At 41.3% G+C, this 23,891-nt stretch overlaps 1 protein-coding gene across 1 annotated transcript in view; it reads left to right on the top strand.

The window, feature by feature from the left end:
- Positions 1-134: 134 nt before the first annotated feature.
- The window catches only part of T265_10563 (hypothetical protein), a gene marked incomplete at both ends in the record, with an annotated part of 34,140 nt that continues 10,383 nt past the window's right edge, over positions 135-23,891 (top strand). The window contains 11 exons of the mRNA XM_009176971.1: positions 135-418; positions 1,933-2,221; positions 4,318-4,494; positions 6,277-6,350; positions 9,117-9,233; positions 11,334-11,444; positions 12,735-13,023; positions 14,525-14,779; positions 17,458-17,706; positions 20,624-20,815; positions 22,986-23,168. Coding sequence (XP_009175235.1) covers positions 135-418; positions 1,933-2,221; positions 4,318-4,494; positions 6,277-6,350; positions 9,117-9,233; positions 11,334-11,444; positions 12,735-13,023; positions 14,525-14,779; positions 17,458-17,706; positions 20,624-20,815; positions 22,986-23,168 — 2,220 coding nt within the window. The remainder of the gene's footprint in view (positions 419-1,932; positions 2,222-4,317; positions 4,495-6,276; positions 6,351-9,116; positions 9,234-11,333; positions 11,445-12,734; positions 13,024-14,524; positions 14,780-17,457; positions 17,707-20,623; positions 20,816-22,985; positions 23,169-23,891) is intronic.

The following is a 23,891-nucleotide window of genomic DNA, read 5'->3' as shown; positions in this document are numbered from 1 at the left end:
GATTTTGAAATGTGACCTTGAGAAAAGTTACATGGAGGGCGAGCAGTCGACAACGGAAAATGGCGAGGCGGAGAATGAAAGTAATTCTCAGCAAATGAATTCTGTAGGAGACATGATAGATCAATTGGAAAAATATGGGAATTTCGAAAACTCTGAAGGTTGATGCCGCTTTATTGGTGCCGTTACAATTTGTAGATTTTATCATCGTTGCTCAACCAAGTTGCGATATTCGGCCGAAAGCGCAGGTGCAAGATGTTGCGTTTGAACCTGCTGGTAGAAATGAATCTACTTTGTCATCTTCAAGTGCTTCTGGTGTCATCGAGTTAATCGAGAATCTGCACGATGAAAAGTTGGTTTCCAGCACCCAAGCTTCTCTTCTCAAAAATAAATACCTAAAAATTTACAGGATGCTTAATGAGTAAGTTCCCTGGCTTTGTGGACGAACCTCTCATTATTTGGGAACTATAGTGATATCTTTAAAAAAATACCCAAAATAATCCGCCATTGGTAGCTAAAGTCAGCCAAAGGTGACAAACAAAAATGTATTGCAACTTAGGTGAGTTTTGTTCAAAAGTTTTTTTCCAAATCCGTTGGGGCCAAGTGAGGCTACTGGTTTCAGCTTTAAACTGGCTGAGCCCAGTAAACACGTCACCGCGGCACCGCCGGTGGTGCCACTGGTGACGAAAAGCGGCCAAAAGTGGCAACCCAAAAATTTCCTGATGTATTTAATCGGTGGTGTATTCAAACAAATCGGTTTCAAAAATTACTTCGTAAATAGAGCTCCAGTATCCAGAGTATCCTGTTACATTTTTTTTCAGAAGGCTTTTATGCAACAAATGCTATGTTTGGCTTGTATTCACCAACAAAATCAGTGGCAAAGCTAGCCACCTTTGGCCAACGTTAGCCACCGGCGACACTGTGTTTACTGGGATTTTCCGTTTCTCGTCTAATTAAATAAAGTTGGTTACCACTGGGTTTATCCTAACTGGGTTCAAGATGGCGAATACCAGTTGTATGATTGAAGCATTGGTGATTATATAAGTGAAATCAAATAGAATGTAAAGGTTTTTTCCTAGCTGCAGTAACTTAAGCCTAGACACTCCAGATCAACGCTTTCTTCCTGCCCGAAACTCTGGTTATAACAGAACCAGTTTAATGACTTCTATGCAAGGACCTCTTAGTTAGTCTTGATGATTGTAGCCTCGTAAATACAGTTCAAAACAAACTTTTGTGTAAATGGGCATGTTGTGCAAATCTTGTACAGTTTGAATTCAAGTAAAACATAGCGTTGATGAAAACCCTGGGGCTGCGCCTGCGCGAAGAAGAAAGAACACGATTGCTCACGATCGGAGAATTTGAAAAAACATTATGAGGAGCGTTCGTGACAGACAGCATACTTTGATATCTGTAATACCATACCAAATGAAACATAAATCAGCCTGTGTGCAGCACATGTAGGTGAAGTATATCAGAAACACGCAGTAATCTCGGTTTACTGCGGTATCATATCGGTACGTAAATGGGTCTGCCAATGTTGTGAAATGTAGGTAGCTCGAGTGTTCTGCTTGGTTGTTGGTCTGTTTGCCGAGCTCGGCGAACGGATAATTAGTGAATTTGCTGTAGATTCTTCGCGTAAGTCTAGCGAATTCATGCTGAAATCCCATAAGCATTTTCAGCATAAACAAAACCTAAATCAAAAATTTCAAAATCTCCTCAAACTAGTAACAGTTATTAGTTAGTTTGCCGGAAATACCTTATGGAGCTCGAGATATCGGGCTATGCTATAGGACCTACACCGGTGTATGTTGTTTCATATGAGATGCACATTCCTCTCAAGACGCCTTTTTCTGAAATTCGCAAAATGGAAGCCATACATCAAGCAGTTGAACCTTTCGATAAAACACCTAGTATATTCCATCTCAAACCCTTTAGTCTCGCTAACACGTGTTTCAGGTCCCGTGATAGCGAATTCCGATTGGTTAATCAGGCAAAACAATATGCATTTGAACTTCGTAACCTTGAGGAGACACTTGCCAAGGCAGACAACTATCCGGAGTCGTACAACACGCAAGCGGACAAACTGCGAAAAGAGCTGCTCACCGCGGAAAATCAACTTCTGTGCTGCGAAGGAAGATGCGATGAACTTGGCTACATTATTGAAGGATTAAGAGATGAAGAGAGAATGTTGAGACGCGAATGCAAGAGAAAGCCAAAAGGAGAGGTAATTCATATGGGACTGTCGAAAGAGGCGGTACACTAATTGCTAGGTATTAATTATGCGCATTTAAGCCTAACCTATTGTTGAGCCGGTTTTTGCAATTTTTTGTATTTTGGTTAGGTCGTTCTCCAAGCTATCCTCTTAATGATGCTCAAAAATGAATGGAGGCAACTCTATCACGCTTTCGGACAATCACGTTGGATTATAAAAAATGTTCTTTCTTGAGAAATTACAGTATACTTGGGATTGTTGAGAAGCCTTTATGGACAGGCGTATCAAAATTTTTTAAACTTATACAAGACGAGGGTTTGACGACGGAATTTCTTTCTTGTCAAAGGTCTTCCGGTAACTTGACTCACTAAACACGTTCCAGTATCTACTTTATTGCAGAGCAGTCCAATGAAAAGGGTATGGAATTTGCTTTTTAATCAACTTCACATTGTCCCCATTTCCCTTTCATTTTCACAAAATTGCCTTAATTAGGGATTAAATACTAGCTACTACCAAGCTCAAAAAAATACCGACAACTTTCGAAGGTGTATACGATAATCTTATTTAGAAAAACTTATAATTTATTGCTTCACTCTGTAGCAAGAAAATTTAGTCAGCAATTATCTCACGTATTTACCAATATCATAATCTATCATTCTCAGTAAACTTTTGGGCTGCAAAGTAAACTAAATAACAGATTGTCATACACTTACTGCCTTTTGTTCTACAAAATTAAGTGGATAGTTGACAAAGTGGGCGACGCAAGACTTAACCAAAAGAGACGAAGTAGTCTGGATGAATTCAGGGTGATGTGGAAGTTACCCATCCTGCCGGGCAGGATCCACGCGGTCCTTCTTTTATTTGACCAGAACGGGAAAATTTATGGTTGCGGAGTGATGTGACTAGTATTCATAACATTAATTTTTATTCATTGTGCATTAGGGCAGTTGAGGGTGTTCAGTTAATAAACTTCCGAGCATTGACGAAATTTTCATGCAAAACTAAGTATACAGTATAAAGGTGGTTGAAAAAATCCAAGGATAAGTACGTGTGCGGCTGTTACTGTTGAGGGAAACGGTCCCCCTACAAACTTCCGCATGTAACTCCAAGAAATTTAACCACGCCTACACTGGTTTGTGTTAGTATTAATGACTTAATTCTGTAAGTACACACCTCATCGTTTAGCCTCGGCATAGGTTTGCGGAAAATCCACTCTACTACGACTAAGAGTAGTTACAGTTCGCTACAATTTGAATGGATTGTATCTTCGCAAGCTAATTTATTTGGAGGATTATACTTTGAGCAGAAAACCTCCTAAGCATTGCACAGTGTTGAGGTAAACAGGAGATTCTAGTAGCTATCTTCAGTTGCAGTAATAACCCCAAATGTTTCAGGTCTAACACCCCAACTGGTCACCTATTTCTGCAGCACATTCTTGCCTTCAGAAATATTTAATCAATTAGGCTACATCATCTATTGTAGCTATTTTAAAGCTATGCCCTAGGAGGACGCTACAACTGAACAAATATTTCTGCTTTTTAATATGGTTTCCATAGTTTCTTCCCTTCTCCTCCATCCTTTTGTTTGACGTAGTTCATTCTAGATTTGTGAGAGAAATACGTGGCATTTTTTTAGGTCATCCCTAGATTCTCATTCCTCTTTTGTGGCAAAGTTGTGAAAATCAGCTCCAGTCTATCACTAAAAATGTGACGGAGTCTGTGATTTGTCCAAGATCTGCCTTGTTGTTGTTGTAGGGAACTTGTATTTACACACAAAGTTACCAGCTTCCACCTCCAATGCGCAGCTACTTACCCCACCTTCCCAAGTCATCAGTGAACGAAACTGTGGCAGCTACAACCACTGTACGATAAGGACGCGGTTCTTACAGCTAACAATGATGATGATGTTGGCGCAATTCGTCCTACTGTGCAGAGTTCCTGCTCAAGTATGCGGAAAAAAATTAACCAATGTGGTTATCATCTCGTTGACTCTGCTATTGTGTTAAAGGATATGATAACATCTATACTTCTTGATCGTCGAAAGTATCTTGTAGTCATTTGTGATCGGCTTAGGAATTTTTCACCTTCTGTTTATTTACTGTACGAAAGGAGCTTGAAACTCAGCGAATTCAACTCGAGCGAACCATTGAGGAATTACAAGCAGAGAAACTAAAACATACAAACGATGGAAAGCATTTGATTCAAACTCTCAGAGAAGAACGGGATGCACTTGCAGAAGAAGAACAACTGGCCAACAATACCTACGAGCAGCTGCAATCCTTGAAGGTGAGCCAGAGTTCTTTCATTTTACTCTTTTGAGCGTGTCTAACCCACTTAGAGGACTGTTTAGTTACTCGATCAAAAATTCCTTGTGAAGGCTTGATATGCATATATCAAGACCAGAGAAAAATACCTGCATGTGTCTTCGTGAAGGCTGGTAACACAGCAATCAAGGCATTATCCGGAAGTGTCAAGGGACGCAGCATTCAAATTCATAATGAAGCTCCATCCCAGACACTGACACAATTTGATTGATTTTTCGCAGCGGCAAAAGTGGATGAAAACATAATATGTTTTAGAGAAATATACTCATTTTTATACCATTTTCGTTTTGACGGAGGACTCATCTGGGATCCAGCTGATTTCTTCGTTCAAGTAAGCCTTGAAATGTGAGGCTTACTAAATTAACAGAAGGATGTCAGAGTTTTGATTCATCCCCAGCGCTGTACTCCCCAGAAGTTTGCCTCAACGCCTGAAAAAGTGATGACGCTTGCTGGCGAAATGCACGTGAATATTAAATGCAGAATTTTGACCGAGGGTGGTGGTTGTAGTTGCTCGTCACATATGGCGCTCGATCAGTAAATGGAGGGTGGGTGATTTCGTTGCTAAAGCCATTAAGGGGCATACAAAGACGTTACTCTCAACTCAAAGGGTGATCGTTAGCTCTATGTATGTCCAGATTAAGCTGAAAGTTTTATTATGATCAGATTGTGGCAATTCTACTTACTGGATAGTGATGGTAGTTTAGTAAATTGTACATGCAAGCTCGTCAAATTTTCTCGAATGATGAATGACTAATACCCATGGAACTATTCCGCGTGCACCCTGCATCCAATCATATTATCTGTAGTTCCAAAAGGAGTTGCTCGCCAGAGGTTTTTGTAACTGTTACCATTCAAGTTGGTGATATTATGTTGCAGACATTGAATACAAAGCATCAAGTGATGAGATCATGTACTTGTGGGCAAGTAAAAATTATGGGCTACAACAACGCATATACATTAGCCCATCTCGAGGCAAATCATCTACAAGAGCAATCGCTTCTCAGAAGGTGTTGCTTTCGATTGGTCCTTTGGGGCTTATTCTTTTGAAAAAAGTCCTCAACAGAGAAAACAAGTGGAGATTGATCATTTGGTCTCGAAATTTAACCCCTCAGAATGAAGGTTGACTTCAAGGTTGACTTTGTTAACGCTGAATTTTGTATTAGCAGGCTGTTTTCTTTCGGTAATAATCCCTCAAAACTGCTCGTTAAAATTTTGAGTAATCAGTTTATCAATGCTTCTTCACTTGTTCTCAACACGATCCTGCACGATCCTTATCGCCTGCTAAGTGCTGAACTACGAAACCGTCTATCCTTGCGCCTATTAAAGAGTGCTGGCATCCCTTTGTACATCAGAAGCTCTGCTAACAAAAACTCCGCAGGCCTTATAAGTCTCGACTCAAGACTCAACCTGTGTCTTTTAACTGTGAGAACTTGAGTCAGTTAAGCTATTAGTTCAAGCGCGTTTACTCCGTTTCCTATTCAACACATTATTCTTTCTTTACATACTGGTGTGCAGTCAGATTCTTTGGTTGTAAATCCCTTAAACTGTTCACATGAAAATTTTCCGGTAATGACAAGCGAAGACAACCCATCTTCTTATCTGTTCTGGCTATTTACCCTTCAAGGGAATATCAGTATTTGTCTAGTGAGTCAGTATTCGTTGTTTTTTGGTTTCAAAAACTTCTTTTTTTAAATATTATCTGGCCGTAATTTTGGGACAATCAATGATTCCGCATGCTTTTCAGGACGAATTGAGTGGTACAAATTCAGTGCCTATTCGGTGCCAGAAAAAGTGTGCGAAGATTGAGAAGCAACAATTGTGAGTTGTGGTTGAACACATTTTCTGGATAGTACGTTTGCTTGGCACTTGAAATACCGTTGCTACTCAAGTGCACTCGTGTCAAAGCTAGTGAAAAGTGTTACAAACTGTCATAAGAAATGGGATTTTTGAGTCACCCTGTTCTGCGTTTAACAAACGTTACTCAACACTAGCCGCAGGCCCACGCAATCTCAACAAAAAGACTGTTTTCCTGAGAAACGCTAGACTATGTCGAATCAATCAAATTTACGGTGTAGAAGGCCCGTAAGTGCATCCTAAAGCTATACTTCATTCCAAACTCGATAGTATTTCTAATGTACCTGCCTCAATGCTACGAGAGGTTTCGATTTCATGGACATCAATGTAAACTCCTAGAGTGTACAAACGCCGTGGTAACATTTCTGTAATTCATCCTCATAAAGGAAGTTTCAGAAGTAGGGCAACATTTTGGAATCACCGAACACTCTGTCAGTGAAGCTAAACCAGGATAAACGACACAGCAAATCATTTCAAATGCTGCGGTCGCTCATAATGACCTAATTACAGTATCACACTAAACGATTACTGGTCACTTCTGGGGACGCCAATTTTGTAATTGAATCTAACGTATTTTAGACCTGTATGATTTCTGTGCCAGAAAAAACGTCACACCATATCGCTTGTTTGATTTTCGTTTCAAATCGTCTTTAAGCAAGTGTGCAGTGATGAGTTCATCAAAACTAGCGATGAAGAAGAACAGAACAAAAATTGGGGTGAGCTAGCAGGACTATCAATGTACTTTGGTGTGAAAGATAGCTGAAAGTTTTTCTGGTTTATACCCACAGAAGAATTCATGTCTCTGGAAGTGTACAATTTTATGCTTGAAATATTCTCATACTTTTAACTACTGCTACGAGTTGGTTGAAATGATGTTTTTTTATTAATACAGCTGTTTCTAACTTCAAGCATTGGTCTCTATTTGACGGGAAAATCTAATTTCTTATTAGGTAAAGCAGTTGTCCACGTGAAAGCGTGTACATGTGAAGATGTGGTATTCTGACTCCAAAGTGAAAAACAAAGCATAGCCCTACGAAACGCAGTGAGTGGGGACTCTTCCCATCTCTTATTCTAAATGAGCTCTAGAGTATTGCATTATGGCAGCGTGTGTTCGTTAAAAACCTGCAAACATAATACTGGTGCAGTCAGATTATCATAATATCAGAAATCTTCCTTCTCCAGTTTACTCAGTTCATCTATACGACCTTTCATTCTCCATTTTGAGGGCTGGTGAATTCTTAAATCTCGATTGTCATTCCTACTACATGACGATATAATTCAGTCGACGAAAGCCAATTGTGCAAATTTGTGTGTATCCATTTTGTCACAAATACTGTGAAACGATTCAACAACTAACCAAGCCTGAGTGTATATTCCATTGCATCGATAACGATGTCCCCTGAAGAACCTAGCCTCAAATGACTCGTCTGAGTAACAGTGAATTCATCATTAACTAATTCCTCTATTGCATAATTCGTTTCTTAGGAAAATTTGTGCTCATTTGCTGTGGGGGCCAAATTCTGCTTCTATTTATAGGTGTAAGAAATACTCTACCTGACAGACACTTGGAGTTATTAGTATCGAAGTTCAGTTCAGCTCTGTTTGTCGGCTACAAACCATGGGTAGAGTGCTTTCAGTTTTGATCATCAGACAATGGGACAGCGCGGGAGATATAATCATGCATCTGAGACGGTGGCATGAACAGTTAGTTCCCATTGTATACCGTCCTAAAATATAGAGAAACTGAGCAGCTATACGATAAAATGGACAGCTTTGATGCACCAGCGCCATTGGCTGCGTGATTCAGCCATGTCTATCACCATATCTGTCGCTCACCACTGCTGAGGTGAGTGAGATGAGTCCCAGCCAGAGAGGCGGCGAGTGTCATCCTGACTGATGATGATGAATCTATAAACCGTAAGCAATCCACCCATCGGAGAGGGTTCATTCTTCCAAAAAATATATGGCTCGCCTCAGGATAGCTAATTCAATGTCTCTAGCAGACCCAGCGTCAAATTTAAAAAAGCTTTTATAGGTTCTTTGCATGTGGGAACCATATTTACTATGCATAAAGTAGCATAAATTACTACGTTGCGGAATATACTCAGCCCTTGAGCGACGAACTGACGCGGCGCTGGTGCCACAGGGGTCAAAAATTGAGGAAACTGCTTTGGACTTCTTGGTTGTATAAGTAATCGCATCTACAGCCAACTGATCGGGAGTTATGCAGCCTTAAAGGTAAAAAAATCTATCTATTAGGTCGACTGTTTGTTCTGAAGGCATGAGACTTAGGTATTGTATCAGCATTTTACGCTTTGTGGGGTATGAAGCGCACAGAAACCTTGCGGCAAAAGTATTCAGGTTATTTATTTATGTATTTATCCACCAAACAGCTGGTTACTGCTTGTAACATTTCGCGCTGCATTCTTTTCCTTGCATTCCGAAACCAACGAGTACTGGAATCTGACAGAGGTTTATTACGCGCATAGCGGATTGAAATGCACGGGGTGTATCACAGTCAAAATAATGGTAGTTGTTTTATTTGCCCAACGAGTGTGGCAGTATGTTTACATTGTCTTCTTCATCACTGCGGAGACAATGCTATTGCACAACGAATTGCACACAAATGGTGACAAGTTGTTTGAAAAACTTGTTAGACTTAACTACGAATGATACACCTCAATTGCCGGGTGAGGCTAAACAGAATACAATGGTTTTAACTTTTTTCAGGGAGGCGAAACAGCTTTTTGATGATTCAGTCGCTGAACATAGCCGTCTGCAGGAGGAATTGGACACACTGGATTCTTGCCGAGTACAGCTGGAAATGGAAAGTGCCAAGCTGAGCAGGTGAGATTATTCCGTAAAATCATACGGTAGTCTGGGCCTTGGGAACTTTAAGCATGGCTAGCATAGAGTACACATCCATTCACGACGCTTGAGAAACTCTTCTGTAAACATCGAAAATTAAATCATTAGTGCTCAAATCCGTTAAGGTTTAGTAAACAACTATGACCTGCAACCACAACCAGTCCCATAGGAAGACTTTTTTGTGGAATATCGAGTTCCCTCGTCGACAAAGGCGCTTCGTCTTGAGGAGGTAGCTGGTATGCGTGATTTACTTGCCACATGGTCGACCAAATTTCTACAGTTTTCACTAGCTTTCTAAGGCACTTTTAAAACTGCAGTGATAATTCAGCCACAATCCAGTATGAATTTTCTGTATGTTTCCACAATTGTTAATTGGGCCACACTGGCCCTAACACGGAACATTAGGTAGAGACCAGGTAGAAGATTACTATTATTGGAAAGGTGCCACAACGGAGACGTGTCAAACACTAAAACGAAAGTTACGCTAAGCGACTGCAACAAGTCAACAGAAGTAATTTCCTCTTTATATCCTTCTAAAGGCTATCTAATGACGGCTGACAACCTCTGTGTCTCTCTTCTGTTGGATGCAGGTCCCAAAGGGCTGTACACCTTTTGAATTTTCATTTTTCTGTGATTGCCCAGAATTTCTAGTTGCTACAGTGGGTACATAACCTTCTGTAACAAATCTGGGGGCCAGTTGGATTTGTGATTAAAGCGCGAATTTACTGACCGGAAGAACTGTGATTCACATCCAGCCTTTTCATCTCGACTTCTCCCGTCTAAGCTTGGAAAATCTAGCGGTATCTCAACCCTTGCATTTCATTCGAGTGGCGTGGCAGCTAGGCACCGAAAGGGTGAAGCAGCTGAACGACTTTTTGTAGAACAAAGCCACTTTAAAGCATATTATGGAAATCCTACCCCAAAATAAACGACTTTATCTTCGCCAAACTTTTGGTGGCATCTTTCGCATCTTTGAATAACCCAAGATATTACTACCTTGCCTGGAATGAGAGACGTTTACACCTATCCCACAATTGGTTTTGATATCGGGTTGGTATATTTACGAATCGTGATCGTTGGTAATGAGCTACATGTCCTGTTACATTTTGAAGAAAGCGCGGTCTTCTCTAGTGAAAGATTTTATGTTCATTATGACCATAGCAAACAGAAGAACACCGGTTAGTTGGATGGTGTAAGACATCATCATCATTTTCAGCTTTAAGAACCTTGTACTTGTCGTACAGTGGTTTTAACTGACACAATTTCGTTCACCGATAATATGGAGAGATGAGGTAGATATCTGCACACTGGAAGTGGTAGCTGATAAATTGGTGCGTAAATATGACATTGTCAATGGACTGTCAAGCGGGAGATTAGGAAGGGACCTATGAATTGGAGGCAATAGATTGGATGAACGAGCGCCATTGAGGGCGCAACTGGGCCATGTCTGACAATGCCTGTCTCGGCAGTGACCAGCACAGCTAAGTTTGATGACAATGGCTTTTGTACTTCGCTGCCAAGTCATTGTTTGATCTTCTCTGGCTCGTTCCCACCCTTCACATGGTTGTGCGAAAAGAACCCTTCGAGGAAGTCGGTCGACTTGCACACGCAGCACGTGGCTTAGCCAGTGCAACCGATGCAGTGTGATCAGTTCATCTATTGAGGGTGAGTTATTTCTTCCAAATACCATCCGACGTACTTCAGCATTGCTCAAACAAACCTGCTCACAGTCACCAATCACTGATACTTCCTTGATAGATAAGCCACCATTCTGGGGAGTTTGAATACTGGATCAAATAACCCCCCGGCCGATTGGCTGTCAATGTATTCCCACCATAACAAACCTGGGCTGATCAAACATTAAGTCACCTTCCATCCAGTCAGATAATCTAGCCAAACAATGCGTAAAATTTTGGCAGCAGTTTCATAGATGTGACCTTCGCCATACGATAATGTCTGTTTGTGATTTTCTGTTTTTTATATGATAGGGGTGGCGTTTCAAAATGGTTGAGCAGAGATCCAGTAGGTTCTCAGTAAAAAGTCTTAAACTTTTCTTGTGCATTCCGTCTACATTTTTAGACAGTATGCCAAAAGGCACAGAAAAATCTACGATATGCAATCAGATTACGACGCAGCTACAGTTGAACTAGAAGAGGCGCAGCAGAAGGCCGCTGAATATGCACTACAGAAGTGAGACTGACCTGTAGCCTATTATGTGATATTTTGTAAAACCTGTTACTGAAAACTGAGATTTTGCGTAACATGAAACACTTAACACTACCTTATCTCGACTCCTCTTTCATAAACTCCACTGATTTTCTGTCCTTTTATCAACCTTTTGTCAACCTGGCACTTCTTTCCCTAACAGTAAGTTCAAATCCCTTTCATTTGAATGCATATCCTGAATGGGTCTGTGAGTTGGATGTTATCATCTGATCCAGAAACGTTAGTATTGACACTGGTGCCTCACATGGGCCCCTTTCCCGATAAGTGGACCGCATAAACAACGTCCAAACTCTTAGTGATCCCTTCTTCCCCTTCCTGTTAAGTCATGCGTTATCCACCTTGCCGTTTGTGTCATTGTCTGGCCCCAAACATCTGGGGAGACAGAAGTTACGAATTCTTATCGTGTTGATGGACTGATTTATGGAAGTGATAGGTACTGTGGCGCCGACCCCGTGAGCGGCATGAAATAAAATACATAATAATCCGTCAACTTTCGATATATGGAAAACAAATGGAGGATGTGCAAGCATCACATATACCAGGCTCAGGTATGAGCAGTCCATAAGCCAGAGTTGGGTTTTAACAAAAGCGACAAATTATGATTTGCGATGCTTCAGCTGTTTTTCAACTTCGAGCCCAGTGATATTCAGGGTCAAACTCAGTCTAGCCTGTCACGTATATCCATGTTTATACTTTGTATTTATTCGTTTGAAATATTCTGTGTAATAATACCCCACAATAGTATTTGTGGCAAAGTGATGTTCTTTATTAGTTTCATATGGTTTGTGTGCAGACTAGTCCGAGATGGACCAGGTTGCCTGGAGATGGCTATAAATTTTATGAATTTGCACCAGTTTTGTGCAACTTTGTCCACAACTTCCAAAACCTCAAGGCTGGATTTGTGCGCATCTACTGTTTCTTGGGGCCCTTTTTCGAGTGAATTTACGCCATTTGTCTATCACCTGATATCTTTTATGTCCACGAAAAATGGAAGAATAATTACGTATATGTGTCGCTTGTCCAATAGTTGTCAGGACCTCTAAGCTGTCCTAATATCACTCACTGTGTGGCAGATGCTGCAACTCTAAGGACTATTCTTTAGTGTAAGTAAGAACGCTGTAACGATTGCAAGAGAACAAGGTATCGCAGGCTTGTAAAAATGTTCCTGCTTGTAACAATACTGGTGAGATGAACATTGTGACAGGCTGCTATGACCGGAACAACTTCAACTGTTTCCTGTTACATTCATTGAAGAACTGAAATGGAATTGAATATGAAGCACTTGAGGAGCGAGAGGATGCGCCTGGGTGAGCAGCTAAAGTCCATCACACGAGAACGCGACAATGCAGTTCGCGGAGTCAGAAAATCGGAAATTGGCCTTCGAGGACTTCGTGATGCTATCAAGTTCCAGAAGGCCCTCTGCACGGAGAAGAAGAACGCCTGTGAACAGATGAGGCAGATGGGATCCGATAAGGAGTTGATGAAGCGCCGTGCGCTGTTGCTCAAACAAGTGATAGACAAACAAAATGAGTTGATTGGGCAAGTGAGTTCTCAACACCTTAGGAAGTTTATTTGTGATCACTTATGTCTAGTAACATTAGTATACATGCTATCGAACAATCAACCTAGACGTCCGATAATCTAAATGAACTCTTGTGATCCTCACGCAATATTGTAATACAGGTTCAAGTTACATTTAGCAGAGCAATTAAAGTAAAATAACCTTTCATTTGATGTTTCCCCTCCAGGATTAGGTGTCACGTTTGAATATCCTGTTCACGAAAAGCTTCTACGCGATTCTCATATCCCGGAGAAATTTTGTCACGTGGACACACCATTTAAATCACACCAGAAAAAAACATTTTTTCTGCCAAGACCGTTGTACGGACGCTCAACTTCATGCCATCGATTTTCGCAGAAAAACAAAAGAAGAAAAATTTCCCCTAAGTACATATATGCATACGGAGCTGTCTACAGCAGCCGTGTGCTGTGTGTAGATCCGCCTCTCTACTTTTCTTGTAGTAAGGATCATTAAATGAGAAAATTTCTATCCAGAAATTCCAACTGGAAGGAATTCATAATTGCAACAGCTAGGGGCGCGAGTGGCTACGGGAAGACTTAGCATACATACAGGCAAAATTGCCAAAAGGTGGATTCCTAAACGCTTGAATACAAGCTAAGTAGAGAAGATTTGAATTTCGTCCAAAAACTGTGGAAAAACCAGCGCCCAGAGACTTAGTACTTATAACTACTAGCACGTCACATACTAGACAGGCTCGAATTACATAGGACGAGTAGGTTAATTCACATTTGCCAACTCACGAGGAGTGTAACAGTCAAATTCCAGAGAAGGCCCTCCTTTCCGTTAGTGCGGAAGGAGTCAAATCTTGCCCGATCGGTACCTGGTAACAAATTGAGGACCATAGCTCAGAACTCATAGAACACGGAGAGCCAAAGACTATCTGTCCTCTATGAACTGAGAATCACTTAGCCCAAACAATGGCGAGCTTTCACTTGAGTCCTGTTGGAATCTTTAATTACCACGTGGTTTCAATAAGCTAACCGTAGCCTAATTTAAACTTCGGAATGACATTCCGCATTCTTCTACAACTATCCATGGTATACGTGCTTCAAACTCATCCAAATCCATCTAAAAAATTCAGCGGTATTTTAGCGAAACAACACAATGTACTTTTCATTTGGTTACTTCTAGTAAGTTGACAGTCACCCAAAACAAACACCCTTAATTCACTCACTTAAAGAAATAACAGTTAGGCTACTTTCTTGTCTTCTTGATGCGATTTCCAAAGTTCACTTGATTTTGAATTCACTACGATACGAGTACGTTTACGCACCTTGGTCGCCACTAACAAGCATAAGTACATCCTCCTAATCTATTCTCTTGCGTTCGTCTTGTCCATTAGAAGAGGTTGCATACTATCTGTGCTATCGGTATTACGAATGTTGTCTTGTGCCGACAGGCACTCGCGATTTAATTTCATCACCCACCTGAAACTTTTGGACTCTCTCTTTCTCTGTTAAAGTGTAACCTGTCTGAATCGGAAAAGAACAATCTTGAGAGGCTACTAAAAACAGAGAGCAAACTTAAACAGCAGCTGGCCGATTTGGTCACAGAAACGGTTGAACTGTCACGGTTGGCCACAGCCAAAGCTGAAGAGAGAGAGATAAAGTCACGAGAACTTCAGACGGCGACTGTACGTTATGCACGCATTCGAGATGAAATCAAATCAAAGGAACTGCAAATTATGGAATATGAGAAGTCACTGCGTAATACGCAGGTATGTGTTCTTGTTGTGCCTACCGTTACTTGGTAGTATAATTACCGTGCGGATTGTTTGGCCCTATCTGGTATATGCCTTAAAATTAGAAAGCTAACCCACATTAGAATAGTCATGTAATTTTTTAACTTCCCCTTCGCCTTCTCTGAAGAGCTGAATTTCTGATAACACTTTAGTGAAGAGACGTGGATGCAGAAGTAAGCAGTAAATTGCTTCAGGAAACCACTCACTGAAATCGGAGTGAATGAAAGAATACCTCGGAATGATGATCCTGATACACAAGGCATGCTCAAGTATCCGGCAATGCTTCAGCCTTCGTACTTCCCCTGAGCCACATGACAATCATTCACCGAAAGGAATTAGTTGAAAACTACCCAGAACAGTATTAAAGCCATTACCAGTAGACTCAGCTGCGCTGGTCATTGCCGTCTTCCGGATGGGGACCTCATGGCGGGCCATATCAATGGTTAAAGACATTGTCGAACTAGGCTTAGGCACTCCCTCAGTGGAGCTCAATAATCCAAGCTATTGCCTTCAGTGCATAGCTCCCTTCCCAATCCCCTTACTTAAAAGTTCACTGACGGTTGGTGGTCGTTGGCTTGTTCGCTGAGCTGGGCAATTTGATTGCAAACGTTTCATCACCAATCGAGGTGACATCATCAGTGCGTTATTGTGGAGCGTAGTAGTGCGTAGCGGTGGGTTGGTGGTTGTGCGTTGGGTAGTGTTGTGCGTGTGTTAATATACGTGCTGCTAACAGGGGATGACCTTTGGTCGCGATTAGTCCACTGACAGTGCCGTATTTACGCGCTAATGTATCAGCTCCCGCCTCCAATGCGCAGCTACCTACCCAACCTTCCCGAATCATCGTTGAACGAAACTGTGGCAGCTACAACCACTGTACGAAAAGTACGCGGTCAATACAACTGACTGATTATTTGAAATTTTTATGAGGTGACCACAGAGATGACTGGCATGCATCCTACAAAAATCGCATAGTGCGGCATCCCTAGAAAAAAATTGTGTGGCATTCCATATGGATCATAGGTCTGATAGCCGTAACCACTTTGATTGCTTGTATCTGTGGCAGGTAGTTTCATACCAGAAAACGTTTTTGTCCCTGCTTCACGAACCTGGTCATAACGGTTCTTGCAACTGTAATTTACGAAAAAACGGCCGATTTGATCGAATAAGTGGTCCAAAATAATAGCTCCCTGTGGCTGATACTACTGCGCAGAGAATCAGGCAGACACATTCTTCCCGCTTCCAAACTCATGAAAGCACTCGCAAAAAAATAGTTTAAAGAGAGCCTTCCATTTCTTGCAGCCAGCGAATGTGCTGCATCAAAGCTTCCGACATCCCTGTGTAGCTCTCCCAGTACCTACTACATCGGACAAACAAAACAATCGAATGTCGAATAACCGTTTTAACCTTCGCCGTCAACGCTTGACTCTCACACTCTTATTCACCTCATTCTTGAGAAACGAAGCTAAACCACCTGAAACCATTGCAGTTTGGTGCAGGTTACGTTAACTGGGAAAAATGGAACAGGTTATAAAAACCGGCGGACGGACATGTAGTACTGGGTTAGCAGCTTGAGACAGTTACTCAAATCATCAGTTCGCAGAAGCCTGTGTGCTTACTTGACAAATCCCGAAGACGTGCCAAGCCCTCATGCGATTGATTTGAAAGATTAAATCCTATGCTACCAACTATGAGAGAACTACCTGATGGAGTATTATACCCTCTTCTGTCCCAGCAAGAAGTAAATGCAGTGCTACCCATATTACCCACATGAATACATTACATCATATTGTGAAGTGAACGATTGATAATTAGATAGTCCTATAAAGGCTCCTTGAATAATGTGGAACCTGAATTGACTGCAATGCTGTATTCATGTTTATATCCTTTGCATAGAAAATGTACGTCTTGCCTCAACAAGAGCGCGTAAGCGGAATCCCCAAAGTGGTCCGGTTTGTTTAGCAAGGACAAGAGACACAGAGACTCTCAGTTGGATTACAGCATAAGACGCTAATAAGGATGACAGTAACGACAAGAGTAGTTTTCAGAATGATTATAGGAATGATCAAGATAAAGTTAATGATACTATCGATACTGACCGCTGTCTTAGCGTCCACTCCCTTGATCGCGTCAATTACAGGGTTTCTTTCCGAGAAACCACACTGACGAGTTCAGTTATCTGCAACATATACATTGAATCCACTTCTGAATGTGAAGCCCGTGCTAGGAGGAAATTTCTCCCATACATCCGAGGCTAACTTTCTGAGTTTTTGGATAGTTCACAGCTCTAAAGTGCACCTGACAGGGTTTTGCATCCGGAAATCGCTCCTCATGACTTTTTTTAAATATTTTGTTACCCATACCTCAGAATATTTATGGAACTTGGTTATCTTTACAGTCGGAAGGGCTCAGACACGTGCTCCCGCCAGTGGTACTCACTCACACTATACATGCTTTCGGACAGATAAACGTTATTATCAGGTCGCTTATATATCCAATGGCGGAAATAATTGCATCCTGATCTAATATGTTAGTAGGGACTTATATACCTTCTTTATTATTGGTGGTTTTTTTATGAATGTTTTCTATTTTTGTTTGTCGGAACACTCTATATGTTTTTGTTATGAGCCCACTTGTTCATTCTCTTATTTGATCAGAAACAACTAACGGATTTCTCCAATCTCTATAATGCGATAAGAGAAGAGCGCAACAACTGCATGAATCTGATTCAGTTGGCTCAACAAAAAATGCAAGAGATGCAAGAAAAACTCGGAATGCGCACAAATGACTTGAAGGTACTACAGAACACATCAAGACGGACGGTGGAGTTGATCGGCCAGCAACGAATCAAAATCAAAGAGGCTCTGCATGAAAGGGATCAGATTCGACAAGAATTGTCCAAACAGGTAAGACAAACAAACAGTGTCACTTTTTGTACTAACAAAGCGTACGATTTAGTTCATTAGTGAGTGATCATCACCGCAGCGTGTACTGAACATTTCTGGAAATACATGAGACATTTAAATGTTTGCAGTCATAAACCTCCAGCGTAAGCTGTGTTCCTTATTGCTATAGATTTAACACTCCATTTCATTTCTTGGCCTATGGATGTTTTCACCATGTTATGGCGTTTGAGACCAATCGAGATTGACCAATCTGTATGACGAATTAGGATCCACAGATTTTTCACCTGATATGAAATATTTTTTAATCTATTGCTAGCTGGACCTTCTTAGTGCTGAAGTATTATTTGAGAAAATAACTGTTATTTGATGCACGTTTTAACATGCTTGATCACTTATTACCATTGTGCAACTCTATATTTGTTTAGATTGAAGCTGATCACCTGTGGGAGTTTTTTGTGAAAAGAATGCGTGTTAGTTAGAGAATTTCCGGTACCAAAAGTAGCAGCTATAGAAAAAGCTTCGGACCAATTCAGTGAAAAAAATTGGGAATTTTCTGTTGATACTTTGATCCACCGATGTGAAAATGAATACAACCAGATAGGTTTTGATGGCAACATTAACCACATACGACTGACTCAATTTGAACCCTTTGAATAAATCTGAGCATCGTAACGACAAAATCCGTTACCACAAACTTTCCCGCAGCGAACAGATGTTCCGCAAAGTTTACGCAAAGACTCTGGGGGGACTTCCCTTATGAGGAAGCGGAATACAGTTGTTCTTGTTCTAACAACCTATCGTTGCAACGAAAAGTTTAGTTTTGAAACTGTTGCCGTTGTTCGAAAGATGACTGCATATTTGCAGGCCAGTGTAATATTATGAAATATGTGCAAGCTAGCCAAAAACATTTTAGTGACCTACCAGAAATGTATCGTTGCGGAATACTTCTCCGAAGCAAACACTTTCGATGTATCCGAGAATTCATTTTGGATACAAGTGTTTCCTTCTAAGGGAGGCAATAAAATGGATCTCCGTGTTTCTGAATTGCATGCAGAGGTTCCCTTTTTATCAGTGCCTTTTGTGAGGGCCAGCTAGAATGTTAAAGTACATCTAAAGCGAATATTTGTAGATATTCAGCACTCAGGGATTCATAGATATTGAACCTATGAGGCCCAAACGCCGGAATATAAGTAAGGCGGAAAAGTAACCTGACTGAAGTCGTTAGCTCACACAAATGAGATCATTAGAACCTAGTGGATTTTTAGTATAAATCAGCTATCAAGGAAAACACATTCATTTTTAACAGCAAAAACAATTATGATAGTTAAGACGTCAAGAAATTGAACCAAGTGTGCTGCTTCATCCTATTCTTCAAATAGGTCATCACTTATGCCATGTTTTAGTAAATTCTTCTGTGCGCATACACAAGGTAAATTATTGGTTCAACCGGCCAATGCGCTGCGTTGGTTAATCAACAGTGCTTGCGATTTGATGGCCATAAGTTGAAGCTGCGAGAGTGTTACTAGCCACTTACATCACCACTTCTGTGAGCGAGTAAACCAACCATCCTAGGACCCAGAAGACATCTGAATTCTGGTTCTGAGTGTTAAATCCTTGATGTGCGATTGTTAAGGAGTTGCATGCCTCAAGATGAGGTTAACAGCTATGAGAACAGTGACCAAACAGACCAGAGAGCAACATGCAACAATAACTTATGGCGCAAAAAATAACAGCAAAGCGCTAAATGGCTTGTTGTGACCCAAAGAAGCTCAGCAATGAATGGGCGCAAAGACTGGCCACACCAGTGAGCTTTCCAGCGAACCACGAACAAGAACAATCGATCTGCAAATACCGGAGGTATGCACAGTAACGATTCCCCCGTTTTACCGCCCGAGGTGTCGGGACAGCAAGTGAACACGTACAGCAAGCAGGATCGCATTTCTGAATCCAGACAGAACATAAACGATTGCTTGAAAGAACCAGTGTGCGTGTGCGAGTAATTGTCACGTTGACCAGTTTCTGGCTACAGTGTAAGTGCAAACTGCAACACTTAATCAAAGTTTTACGGGGATCTCTAGTGTGACCGTGATTCTCCAAAATGTCCTGACTGAATTCGCTATTGAGACACTTGACGTTACCTATGATTCGCCTTTTGAAACGTCCGCGTATTTCTTTGTAAATACAGGCTTTGGTGTGCATGTCAGCACCGGACGAGCAGCCAATCATTAGGCATTCGCACGAAGTGATTTTACCTCTTTCCAAAATGAAAATGACCATTATCGATGATCTGGATGTTATTTCCTTTGCTGCTGGCCCAGATCCGAACCCACCTAATGAAGGATGTTCCTAACACCCAACCAAGTTTAGGATGTATGAGGCACACGACTGGTGGTGTCACATATTCACAGGGTCATTAGTAAACTGGATTCCAACGCGGACGTCGTGACCATCCTAAGACCGCGCCAAATTTGTCTGACTTGCAGATTTGAAGTTGTTTCTGTTGATTTTTACGGTTTAGTCGACAACGACGCACCGACTGATACGAACACACCTAACAGGTTTTCATCATCAGGCTGCACAGAATCCATTGAGTCAGCCAACTACTGCGAGTTTTTAAGTGCTATCTGTTCCTCAAGTATCGTTCCAAAGGGTGTCAGCACCTAAACTTCCAGCTTTCTTGTGGAATATAGGTTCTGTTACCCAAATGAGTCCCAGAAATCTCTTTATAGCGTAGACTTACCTCAGCACTTAATGAACTTGCAACCTAGTTCCCCCAATGCTTGCTTTCCCAAGGCGTACATGTACACAGCTCTGTCTGATCATTATACGAGTATAGTAATGTCTATGGTGCTCTGGAAATTGCTATATAATATTCCGTTTCCGTGACTACTAAGTTTTCTCCTTTTCCGTTCGACAGGTATGCGTAATGCGAGATCACGAAACCAAACGGGACCAGCTTCAGTTGTCCATTGAACATGAAAACCTAACAATACACAAGACAAAAGATCATAGAGCAAAGATACAGAATATGATTGGCCGTGCAATAAAAGTGCGGAATGACCGAGTAAACCAATTGGTTGAAAGGAATGAGGAAGTTTGTGTTTTGCAAGTGAGTTGATGGCAATCCCGGAGAGAAATTAGCATCTGTCTCATAGAAAATGGTCTGACTGCTTTTGCACTTTGGTGGTGATTAATTCTCAATAATTGCGGCCACAGTCGTGTCGATTTGACCTCTACTTTCGTCTGGTTAACGACGCAACGCGTTCCTATGGAAATAGCCACCGGCAGTATAGAGTCTGAATAATACGTGTGGCGCACTCAAGCTCTTGAAATGTTACTCAGTAAGTGTCTCTGTCGTACCGACCACTGACCTGCATATCAGGACAGTAAGAACACAGTATCAGAAGATGTCATATTACGCAATGTGGTAATGTGTTACAAAAAATATCACTTCTGTCGTTCCCAAATTACTGATGTAAACAAACTTGATCACATGGACTAGATAACAAATGGCTTTTCTTGACTGCCTGACCAATTCACTTAATAAATATGTCAGTACACTAGTACACGGGTTCGTGCACTCAGTTGGCTACCTCCTCGTAAGCTTGGAAAAGTCTATGGTATTTATAACAGGCAGAAAGACACCAGTTTTTTCACACTGACTGGCGGATTTTCTCACTTCATACGTAAGTCGTTTGGCTTATTCATTTACCCTTAGCCGTGCAGTTCATAATAGGTTTTTTAATCACCTCTTGGGTAATTTGGCTTGATCACGGCAGGTATAGTAAGCAAATGAACAAGATGGAAGTCAAAAAAGCTGCCGGACGTTGTTAAAACGAATCGCGCATTGTCATGTTGTTATTTTCATGGTATTACTTGCCATGGATTAGCATTCAGATTTTATCCTTAGTTTGAAAGCTGTGGTAAGAGGACTTACGACCTGCAGCAACAAGACACCCTGAGGTCAACTGTGAAAAAAGCACTCAAATATCTCTATCGCTAGTTTTCCCAAAACGGGATCTGAGCACTTCAATGCAGGTGTACTCCGGAATAAAGGGTTAAAAAGGTGCTTATAGCGCTTGATATTTCTAAGACCAATGGTAAACCAGGTGAACATCTACTAATTGCTACCCAATCAGCCATGCACTGAGTGCTGATCACAAGCAAGAGGTACCTGCACTAGAGAACTACTCCGAGTTTAGGCTGTCAAGAATGAGATCCACCTTTATTCCAAGCACAGTGGTTGATTTATGTCGAGATCGCAAGCCAGAACGTATGGCGAAAATGACAATTTCCGTTGTTGAAAAACATATTCGGTTGCCAAAGCATCAGTAGTCCCAGCTGATTAAAACCAGAACTATCTCCCTTGATCGGCTTATAGCGTCAAAGCTTTTTTACGTCCGCTGCGCCATGGCGTGCAACGAGTATACTGTTTATGACCGGTAGTAATTCCTTATGTCAGAGAGAATTCATCACCTATCGACCCATTATGTTCTGTTGGTCCATCGACCAAGTCGATTCATCAAAATATCCAGTCATCCTCCAGTCAGAGATGGCTTTCCGAAAAGCACACATATTCACGGTGAGATAAGCCAATAATCTGGTCTTTAAACAAACCTCATACCAAAAGACAGGTGCCATTCGCACGAACGATTGATTTACATGTAGGCCGGGCCAATTTCCATCCCAACATTCCAGTAGATTGTAACCAGTGCGATGGCCCAAATATCCCTCTCTAAAGATGCTGGGTTCTGAGCTTCAAACAGATGGTAGAAACCACCCTGCACACGCATGTTTTAAGCATTCTTGAGAATGAGCTGGCAGCTGTTGCCATCCGTCTTTACGTAGAATAATGTTGAGAGATGTGACATCATCAGGACTAGACACAATTCAGGTTATTTTCAGCAATCCTCCCAACACAAGGACTCGTCATATGGGACTAAGCCCTAAGCGAGGACGCCTCTTAACTGTGGAAGTCACAATCAACAAAGTGTGGAGCATATTGCCACACACGGCTAAATTTTCAAGTGGCTTTCTTCTTCATGATAAAAAAACGTGACACTTGGTATAAATTATTCATTTGCACCCTGGCTTCGCTTGGCTCTCCATTGATATTGTATATTCCCGTGTTAAGCACTACAAAACACGTAGGAGTGAACCAAACAGAGGGAAAATGTCCGGTGTTGGTTATAACTTTGGTTGAAAGAGCACTTTTGTAGCCCATTAGAAGTGATGTCAAACATATGCAACTTACCCGTTTCATCATGTATGTTCGAAAGGAGAAGATTCGTCTGCAAGAAGATGCCCTAGCAAAAGGGGATTTGGAGCTTAATCGGTTGGATGAACAATTGCGGTGGCTGGGACAAGAAAAACGTGACCTAGAGAACGGTATTATGGTTCTCAGGAAGAAACTGAAACAGCGCAAGGAGCTGGAAGACGAAATGTCAAATAAGCAAGTTCAGGTAAGTAAAGGATTCGGTCTTTTTTGCAAAAGGTACACAGATTATTTAGGAACTTAGGTGCACAGTTTGTTCTATGAAAAGATGGAATGAAAGTACGGTCGGCCTTTATGTTACTTAATGAATCCGAACTTGTACTTTGCTTGGTTATCATCTCCGGCGTGATAAAAGAAATAAAAAGGGTGTTTTTGATTGAGATACGCCCTTCGTGACCTCAATATGTGAATGTGTAACGAAGGAGCAATGCTACCCATGTTTTCCGATATGGCTTTACAAACAGTGATATAAATGGAACAGTGTCTCATTAGAAAACGATTGGTTCCGTCAGAAATTTTCCAGAGGTTACAAAGAGTTTGGGTGTTGTTAGCGAGGTCGGCTTTTGAGCTTGGCTAGGGTCATTGAAAGAAATAGCAGCTAATGGAAGTCAATGGCGTGCATGTTGTCAGCTTCTATCCGGACTGTCTGTTTTGACTATTGAATTGTAGACACTTCAGAATACTTGCGAAAGGTCGGCCCCAATTACCTGCCTGCGCCACTCCTTTTTTCCTTTTGTTTTCAGTTTAAGGCCTCAGGTATAATCAAACACATTTTGTGGCTGTACGGGAATGGATCATCAGTATCAACACCTGTGTTGTTATCTCAGAAGGTGATAATGATGATGATGATGATGATGATGATGATGATGATGATGATGATGATGATGATGATGATGATGATGATGATGAT

Source organism: Opisthorchis viverrini, assembly GCF_000715545.1.
Source record: "Opisthorchis viverrini unplaced genomic scaffold opera_v5_379, whole genome shotgun sequence".
In the NCBI taxonomy this organism is placed as follows: domain Eukaryota; kingdom Metazoa; phylum Platyhelminthes; class Trematoda; order Opisthorchiida; family Opisthorchiidae; genus Opisthorchis; species Opisthorchis viverrini.
This window is presented reverse-complemented; position numbering and strand designations above follow the sequence as displayed.